This window comes from Aptenodytes forsteri, unplaced genomic scaffold, assembly GCF_000699145.1.
Source record: "Aptenodytes forsteri isolate BGI_AS27 unplaced genomic scaffold, ASM69914v1 Scaffold146, whole genome shotgun sequence".
NCBI lineage: Eukaryota > Metazoa > Chordata > Aves > Sphenisciformes > Spheniscidae > Aptenodytes > Aptenodytes forsteri.
Genome location: NW_008795128.1, coordinates 5549047 through 5558823, shown reverse-complemented (window position 1 = coordinate 5558823; position 9777 = coordinate 5549047). Strand labels below are relative to the sequence as shown.

General features: G+C 40.2%; 2 protein-coding genes across 2 annotated transcripts in view; one reads left to right on the top strand and one right to left on the bottom strand.

Annotated features, from left to right (window-relative positions):
- The window catches only part of CHP1 (calcineurin like EF-hand protein 1), a gene marked incomplete at its 5' end in the record, with an annotated part of 13120 nt that extends 8636 nt beyond the window's left edge, over positions 1-4484 (bottom strand). The window contains one exon of the mRNA XM_009277604.2: positions 4405-4484. Coding sequence (XP_009275879.1) covers positions 4405-4484 — 80 coding nt within the window. The remainder of the gene's footprint in view (positions 1-4404) is intronic.
- Positions 4485-9210: 4726 nt separating this feature from the next.
- The window catches only part of EXD1 (exonuclease 3'-5' domain containing 1), a 24577-nt gene continuing 24010 nt past the window's right edge, over positions 9211-9777 (top strand). The window contains exon 1 of the mRNA XM_019471586.1: positions 9211-9713. Coding sequence (XP_019327131.1) covers positions 9211-9713 — 503 coding nt within the window. The remainder of the gene's footprint in view (positions 9714-9777) is intronic.

Sequence of the window (9777 nt, the reverse complement as noted above, 5' to 3'; positions counted from 1 at the left end):
AGGGAAAAGAGGATTAATATCCCCCTCTCCCCCAGCCGTGTCAGCCATCTCCTCTCTGAGGAGGAGTAATCGGTTTATAAACATTAGGCCAAGAAGTATGCTAAAAGTAAAGGTAATAATTAGATGAGCAACGGGGCGGGGGGGGATGGGGGAAGCAGTGTGAATAAAGCATGGTCGAGGATGGAAGTATAGACTATTTTACTACCCTATCATTCTCCGATCCAAACCCATATCCTGCCTGTCTTGTCTGTTTTTGATAAAGCTAAAAATCCTTTGCATTTTCTTAAGCAAAGGTAAAGAATTCCACGTTCAGAAAGCTAGCTTTTATGTTTTACTTTGAAATCTTTCCAGACTGAGATGATTCAATTCACTGACAAAGATTAACAGATGGCCCGGCTAGCTCTCGTTATCCTTCTCTCAGGATCAGCGGCTTTCTGAAGTACTCCAGGAGACACCATCTTGTGAGCAGCTTTCATAAGCATGAGATATGCATAAACAGCTTAGTGTGTCTATTCTCCTCATGTATCAGCTTTCAGAATACTTGCCCTCCCCTTCCTTCTTCCACACTCACCAGGCTATACCAATTGTTGTACAGTAAAAAAATACTTCTGAGGTGCTTAACCTGTCATTTCCCCAGTGCAGAAGAAAATACCGTAAGTGGGAGGCTCCATGCAAAAGTTACATGCAAAAATAGCAATTTAGACAAGTATCTCCTTTTTTATAGCTCTATACGTGTCTGTCTAGAGCTACTTACTAGTAGATAAATTTTGGAGCAGATGCATTCTTGTGTGGGTACACTTCAGTGCCAGCCCAACAAGGAGACTCGGTGAAGCAAGCACATACTTATCCTGATCATGTGCTTCAATTTCCTCATCTTGGAAATCGGAATGTAAAGAAGAAAACATGCACACTGGTTTCCTCCTGACCTATAGTTAGGATATAGGCAGAACAAGTATGTTTCAGATTTCACAATTTAGATGTAGCTATGGACATCCAAGGGTATCAACCTTTTATTTTGGCAACTCAGCACATCACAATATTGAAATCAAAGGTGACAAAAGAATTTTCAAAGGAACGGTTTTGTCCTGCCTTTTACAACCTGGTTTCATTCAGGTGGTGCAGGTCTGAGGGAGCTTCCTCATTTTGTTTAGGAAAAGTGAAACTAAGGAAAAATATAACATTTTTCCACACTTTTGAAGAATTTAAGAGTTAATCAGTAACCATGACTGTAGTAATTTAGAGGGGGGGGACGAACGAGCCAAAACAAGGCATATGAAGTTTTGGCTCCATCAGTACCCTTCTCTTACATCTTATTTACGTAACTCTGTAAAAAGAAAGTGCCTTGAAACTGCACATAGGCTGGATGGAAACATCTGGCTAGGAAAGATTTCAGCTTTTGGTTATAGTTCCAGAATGAACTACCTGTCTTCTCTAACCACCAGGATTAATCATCATCTACCAGATCTTCTGTATAAAATGCTCTTTACCTTGCCCATTTTTAATACATAGATAAGAAGGACAACACAGCTTTTCCCCTTCTTCAGAAGGGTGGTACACATTTAAAGATTTATTTCGTGTCATAAAGAACTGCCTAACACTTCTTTTCCTGACCATAGTCACGAGTGATTTCTGTCATGTCTGATTTGTAGGTCAAAGGTATAGCTCATCCTTATGGAAACAATCATTCTTGCTCACAGGAAACAAACAGAAGACATGCCTTCTAAATTGCTTGGCAGTAGTAAGCAAGCGATAACTTAATCTCGCTTATCTCAAAGTAGCAAGTTCTCTTTGATCAGTATTTCAGAAACCAACATTTATCACCTTCCGAGCTGTAGTTCTTACTCTCCCCTCATTCTTTTTTTCAGGAACTAGTTTTCCATTACTTAAACTTAATGGTTTCCACATATTGTGGGTGCCAGGACAGGTTTCAAAATTTGAATGCCACTTTAAGTCAGCCACGTTTGGGAGCAGGCTATGCTTAGAGGCCAAGACTGCAAGTTAATGGATCACAGTTTGCACAGTTGCTGGGATTTTCCAAATGAACTTCACTTCCTTTCCCAAGTACCACGTGATTATCAACAACGAAAGTCAAACTCCTCCTGATAGGTAACACTATGAAACTAAGCACTGTGCAACAGACATTCATAGCATATTTAATTAATTACTCCTCTTACATAAACTGAGTACAATCACTTTGAAGTTTATACAAACTTTATGGACTCAACAGATGAATTTAAAGTTGGAGGGAAGAGTTGAGGAAGAGTGCATGCTATGTTCAAATTGTGCTAGTCTGGCAGCCATCACCTTTATTCATCAGTGAAGACTAAACCCACATGCAAAGTTTAAAGAGGCTGTTACTGTTTTTCTTTCAAGTAACTTAATTTTGAGACATAAGTAGTATTAACCTTACCTACAATATCATCAGCTGATCTGTATGTCACAATTGCCAATTAGCCAATGCTACAATTTATATGATACATTGGCTTCGGTGACAGAGTGGGCTTAAGAAGTTCCTGCCCATCCCAAGCCAATTGTTTCCACACCCACAATCCATTTTGCCATCCCTTCAGCTACGCAAGTCCAGATATTTACAGTATAGCCACAGTCCAAATCACTGGAGTCAGTCAGCTTAAGAATATCTACACAAACCAAAAGGGGAGGGAGAGTATTTTTAACCAGAAATAATCACTCAGTAGTCCTGTTTACAGTACAACTCCACAACCAATTACTTAAATGTTAACTGAGAAGTCACCAATTTGTGGCACCAGAAGGAACTGCATATTTCCCTCAGGAAAGGAAACTGCAGTAAGCTGGCGGTACTGTCAAAGACAGCCTATCTTACAACTTGTCACCTTCATCTTCTAAGCAGTGATTCTAGCTTTACCGTTAGGTTGGTTTATAAGTAGGTCTAGCTTTTATAGGTTTATAGTGTATGCTACAATCACATTTTGCAAGATCATATACAAAACCCCAGGTGATCCCTGAATCTATGTTTACTGGGTTTGACTGGGATGGAGTTGCCATGAAAAAGATTAACTCCATCCCAGCCAGACCCTGTATACTATGCTATAACAAGGTCCCTTTCCCCTTCTTACTCTCTCTTGTGTTCTCTCCAGCTTCCCTGTGCACTGGTTCTGGCATATGCAGCTATATGGTGAATGGGAAACAAAATCCACCTGAAAACTGACCAGATTCCTTTTTTGTTGTTTTGCCTGGCAAGTTTTCAAAGCTGAGGGTTAGTTTCCAAAGATGAGCATTGAGTACCAGCATCAACACAGAAAAGCAACAGACTTTCAGTTGCAGTACAGTCTTAGACCAACTATGTTGGCTGCAAAATTGCACCCCTGGTGCAATCATGGACAGCTCTTATTTGTCATATGTTTCCATAATATTAATGTAATCTGTAGGCAACATCAAAAGAGAAGAATAATAAGCAATTTAATACAATCAGAATTCATAATTAGTTCAGTAAATAAAGAGCAAACCAATACCAATGTGCAATACAATAACCAGAGTGAGGAAGGCTACAGAACAAAGACAGCAGGCAGAGACATATTTTAACAGGCAATCATCCCACTACAGTTTACCTTTCAGTTGAGAATACTCTTTCCAGCAGACTCAGTCCATCAAAGCAAAAAATGGTTTGCAGATAAAGTTTAAGCCTCATCTTTATTTAATTGATTAAGTTCTAAGAAACTGGTTCAATTCTGTAGTTTTCAAATTGTAGACAGAAGACAAACACTTTAAAGGTCTTGGAATATCCTGCACTACTACTTTAAAGAATAAAATGTTATTTGTTTAGTCACAGTGACTCGGTTCCAGCTCCTTTTTATTTCTCAGCATACTAATAGACATGGGTGTTCAACAAGAGGTGCAAAGTTAAGAATAGTAAAGGGCTTGCAGATCAAAGTAGTGTTAAAAGACACTGGGTATCAGAAACAGTTAAGAGCCCATGCTCCCAAAAATATAAGTGATCTTTCTGTTATGAAAGCCAGGATGAAGAAGACATAGTGGAACCATTCTTGTAACAACTATTAGAAGCAACATATAAAGAAAGGTAAGAAATAACAATCTAAAAATGTGATTTAACATTTCTGAACATTTGTTGTAAGACCTTGAATACCAGATCTCACCTTTCTTGTATTAACTGCTACAAACCTTCAGCACTACAGTAAAGACAACTGGTATTCAGAGCACCTCAGTTCAACAATCAGATTTCTCCTGACCTTTGATAAGAGAGAACAAACTTGAATGTCTATGTAGACAGTAGGTATGAAAGAAACTGTTATAGTACCCTCACTGATTCACCATATGAGGAAAACATACAGGCATCCTACAACAGCAAACCACCACATTACAAATATGTGTCAATGCAAGGACAGCTGAATTAGTGACGATACCCACCTAAGAGTGCCATTTTCTCCTTTGTCTAGGCTGGTGAAGCGACTGTACAAGCGGGTGATTTGACTGTGGGAGACTGAAGAAAAAAAAAGAAAGAAGAAACACAAATTAGCATGTCAATGATTCCTCATAGGAACAGACCTCATTACACTGAACTACTCCATTGCCAGAAGCTGTGTTCAAAAAAAAAGATCACACAAAACAAGTTACATTGCAAGCACATAGCAATCAGCAGTTTAGGGACTTTGTGAGCAGTAAATTGCATCTTAATATTCAAGAATCGACAAATAAGCCCACTCTTCAAAAATCTGTCTAACTCTGCCTTCTACCCGTTTATATTTTTGGTCTCTAACATTCTTTGGTTATCTGATTCAGTAAATGGCAATTAAAAAGAAAAATTATTTGATTCACAGTTCCACTGTATTTCCCTTAATTCCTTTATGGCTAGAAATAATCAGGACACAGCCTTCATTGATGACCTCTACATCATTCATGACACTGCAGACCTCTGCTGTAGTATCTTTCCTTCTCTTTTGCTTATCTCTACTCCTGTTGTCTTTTTCCATCTAAAGATGGAAAATGTACTCGGTTCTCTGCATCTGGAAAGTGGTCAGAGAGACCTTACACCTGATCATTTTTCTTCCTTTACAGGACTGCCTGAATCTAAACAGTTTGTTCATTTTGGGGTTCACTAAAGTAATTTCCAGGCTTCTAGCACGTGGAGTTAAAAATTAAAAAGCCTAGTTCTAAAGAAGTTCGGGAGGGAGTTGGGACACAAAGCAAGCAGAAAGTTAGTGCAGACTTTTTAAATCTGCAATTTGAAAAAGAAATTCCAAAGCCAGTATTAAGTTTAGCATCATGGTGTCAACACTACCAAGATATTAGACCACCCAAGACACTACACATCTAGATCTTTAGAATAGTCCATGATGGGAGCAGGTTAAACCTATCTAGAATAGCAATTCCTTTAACACTGAAAGAATGCCCTACAGAAGATCTTGGCTTTTCAGAGCCTCTTCAGATGAAGTTAATAAATACATGAAATAAGACTGAATTGAATTTTAATGTTTACTCAGTAAAGGTGCAATTTTCTACAATGTTAAACTCGACTTAGTGTCATTTTCAGATTCAATTGTTTTAAAAGCCTTCACCAGCACATGTACAATGCTTTTGTTACTTGCTAAAGCTTATTTGGGAACAGGTTGCACAGCAGTTATCTGACCGGAGGCAAATTTTTTTTTTTTCAGGTTTGTTCTTTCTCCAGGCTATTTGTTTAGGTTCAACTGTTCCCTCCTTTAGCATGACCTGCCAGCAACTGGTTTTTTTCTTTTTCCTTGTCTCCTCGGCAACTTTCATTCTTTGCATAAGGTTGGGCAATTTGCTCAGTTCCACCTAAGGCAACTTCTCTACAGACTGGGCAGCTTGCTCAATTTCAAGTTAAGCAACACACACACAGAAAGCAGGCACCAGTATTTTAAAGACTTCAAATTTCTGCATTTCTGATTTAGTGTTTTAGATATGATATGCAATAACAACAACTGATGATGAAAAAAGAATAGCCTAGAGTTACATCTCCGATAAGAAGCCCTGTACTCCCACTTCTCCCTGGAAAGGAAGAGGGTGATAAGAATTCTACTCAGCTACCATTTCCAAACTAATGTCAGCAACTCCATTTTTGGAACACCTCCATAACAGCTAGTATGGGATAAATGGTATGTAACTATTGACAGGAGAAGAGGTGTTTTTGTTAACATCACACTAGACAAAAAGCATATCATAGCTATATAAGAAAGGAAGATGATTCAGGTCCATCACTGTATTCCTTCATCATCTCCTTTTTAGCCCTCATCCCTCACGAAAGCTGCATCACTAGACACTTTTCAGAGCCTTCTCATGCAAAATAAAGATTTTGACATTCCCTGCTGACCATAGGAGAACCAGAAACAAGATCTGAAATTTATGACTGCTTCTTAAAATCAAAGGTTAAGTCTTAAAGCTAGCTGAAACACGATTTTATCTATACTACTATCCCACTAAGGTCCTTCTAAAAATTTAAGTCAGGACCTCTAGAATAGGAGCTGTACCCTCTATTTTACTTCTGTTAAATCATGAGAAAGTTTTTTGTAATTAGACATTCTGAAACTCTTGTCTAAAACGTTAGCATAAACTCATATAAATATATGATATTTATATACTTAGAAAATATATAAATATCTATCAGAAAATCCATCACCTGTTACCAATGAAATATTTTTTCTCCTAAGCTCTGATATGAGCATTAGTTTATTATTAATCCTTAGGTAGACTGCTTCAAAGCATGGGAACAAAGGGTGTGAACCCTGTTACGTTCCAATGGCTTTCCAAAAGCTTGCAACAGAATGCAGACAAGCAACATCTTGGACCTCTCATCTGTTTCTTATAGTTGTTACTGAAATACAAAAGCAATTAGGGCTACTTGAAGGTTTTTTCAAACTCAAATTTCAAAATGCTTATATGCAAAGCAAACAGCTTCCGTACAACATCATGTAAGATTTAGGACTGTCAACTTCAGGCTTAGCACATGTTACTGAGAACCTGATGGAGATTTTCTGTCACCAAGTTTTAGTGGACACGTTATTCCACAGTTCTTGGAAACACTACCTTTGCAGATGTTTCTAAACAACTTATGCCAAGAAGTGTTTTTCACCACAATATAAAAAAATTAATATAGAACTTTAATCCAAACTTAGATTTAATTCAAGAGATTAAGTGTCATTGTACGGCTTTTGAAAGACTATGCTTCAAGTCCCCTAAAAGATATCTTTTTAATCTGTTCAGCTAAAGAACATTAACATACGATTTATCACTCATGTTAGTGTCATTAGCTATTCAGTTTTGTGCTACAGAAAATTGAACAAGAGAAAGGTTGTATAATTCCATAGTTGAACTCAGTCAAATTGGTTGTGTTCTGTTCAGTGCTTCATTACTTATGCCAGATGAACTGAAGAAGTCATGTTTCACAGGAAGGAGGCCAGAAAAAGAATCCTTAGGAGCACTTACCAGAACATCAGTTCAAGATGGACATGTAGTACTGCCAAATTGTTTCATGTCTACAAAGTCCCTTTCTCAAACTCTTCAGCAGGTAAAGTATCATCAGCATCAAGTTTCTAACAAACCACAGGATACTCTAGTCAGTAATACTAACTTAGCATTCTCCCTGTGAACTTTGTTCCAGATAAACCAGCATCCTGGGTTTTTTCCCCCCCACCTTGTACCTTGCATAAATATTTGCACCTATATGAAGTGTATAACAGTGCTAAGAGCTTGGTGGAATTTTCCATCTACCTAGAGAAGTATAAAAGGCAGAGGAGAAATCACATTCCTAGACTGTGGTTGTTTCATGTCTACAAAGTCCCTTTCTCAAACTCTTCAGCAGGTAAAGTATCATCAGCATCAAACAAACCACAAACCACAGGATACTCTAGTCAGTAATACTAACTTAGCATGTGAACTTTGAACTTTGTGCAAGAAAAAAAAAGGGCGGAGGAGAAATCACATTCCTGGGCTGGGGTTACGGGGGGGGGGGGGGGGGAAGGGAGAGTTGATAAAGTCAACGAGACACGCTGTGATGACTTACAAGCAAGCATGAGTCAGAGATTAGCAATGCTTGATTAACAAAGTGGTATTACTTATAAAATTGAATAGTAAAAAGACAGGAAAATTAAACACCACTGACAATAAATCAAATACTGGCATGAGGAAAAAAGTAAAACCTTTTGGAAGAACATTCCAGATTTAGGGTTTGGTTTTTAAAGCATCTTTATAAATGAGGTGAGGCTACCTTTACTCTGTGATCTTTGTGATTAAAAAGAAAAAAAAGAAAACCTAGTAAGTTCTTGCTGGATAAGCACACTTTGACATTCCTACTTGTTTATCACAGCCTTCCTGTAGAAGGTTCCCTTGACAGATGGAAAAAGGATCATGGAAACTATGTTAACTCACTCAGCTGTCCATTACGCTAGCCAGTACTGTCTTAATTTTCTTCCACTCCCTTTCTGTAGCCACCCACTTTCCTGACACAAATAAACTATCACCTAAAATGAATATATAATACTATTTCTATTGGAAAGAAAACTGAGGAAAGTATTTTCATGTAGCAAGAACAGATCAGCAAGCACAAGCAGGAGAAAAATGTGATCTGGGAAGACCTTGTTTACCTGACGGAGGGGGGGGGAAGCAAACAGCAGAGTGATACCTATGCCGTTATGACCTCCCCTCTCCAACTAGTTAGAAGGGCACCCTCAATTTACTATCGTTCAGTATTTGCTAGAATTCTCAGATAGGCAACCATTCTATCAGCCAAATTAACAACAGTGAGTTTTACCTTTTCTAAGGTACTTTATGGAGAACAACTCGATCAAATACTATAAAGTAGCTATATACTACAACCCAGCTTGAATAATGCTCTCCCAATTGCTGATTAGTGCAGGAATTTCCACTTTTTTTTAGTTAACCATACCCAACTTTCACAAGTTATGTTACCTCCTTTATGTTTTAAATGCCACTCAGTGTTCATTCTGAATACCCTTAAGGCAACTTTAGCGATAGTCTACGAAACAAGTAACATTTACTATACAATGAGAGCTTTTTCGGGCTAAAAACAGCTACTAGAGAGAAACTCCAGCACCAGAAATACCGACAACTCTTAAAAATCCAACGAGTTATCTCTGACCGAATGCAATACTGCAGGTACCGAGAGGACTGCTCTCCTTTCCCACTCAGATCTCGTTGCCGTTGTACAGCTGATCTTCGCCTCCTTAAGCCACAGTAATGGCTCCCACGCGAGGTCTCGCCCGCAAACCTAGCATAGCTAGGAGCCGAAGGGACTCGCAGATCCCGGCTGGCTGGATGACGGCTTTCGCCTTCCAGCGGGCAAAGCACACACCAGCCCCCGAAGCTGCCCCTGTCGCGTTCAGGCCAGCCCAAGGAGCATCTCAGTTACCAGCAGTTACACTTGCAACCGGCGGCTGCTGCCAGCCCCAAGCGAGAGGGAGACCGGCACAGTACCAGAGGAGACGCGTTGGCCCGCGGGTTTCAGCCCGCCCCGGGCCGCGGGCGCCGTCCCCCCAACGCCGCTCCTGCGCGGCTACCGGCAGCGAGGGGCGAACTAAGAGGCGTTTCCCAGGTTTCCGCAGGCCTACGAGACATGTCCGCCCCCGGTCGCTGGGGACAGCGGGGTCCCGGCCTAGAGCCGGCTGGGACCAGGCGCTGCCCAGCCAGGAACGCAGCGGTCGCACTCGCCTCCCCGCGTCGGGCAGGGCCGGCCGCCCCGGGCACAGATCGGCGCGCAGCCGCGAGGGGACTGACGGCGGCGCGGCCCGCCGGGGCCGCCCCCCC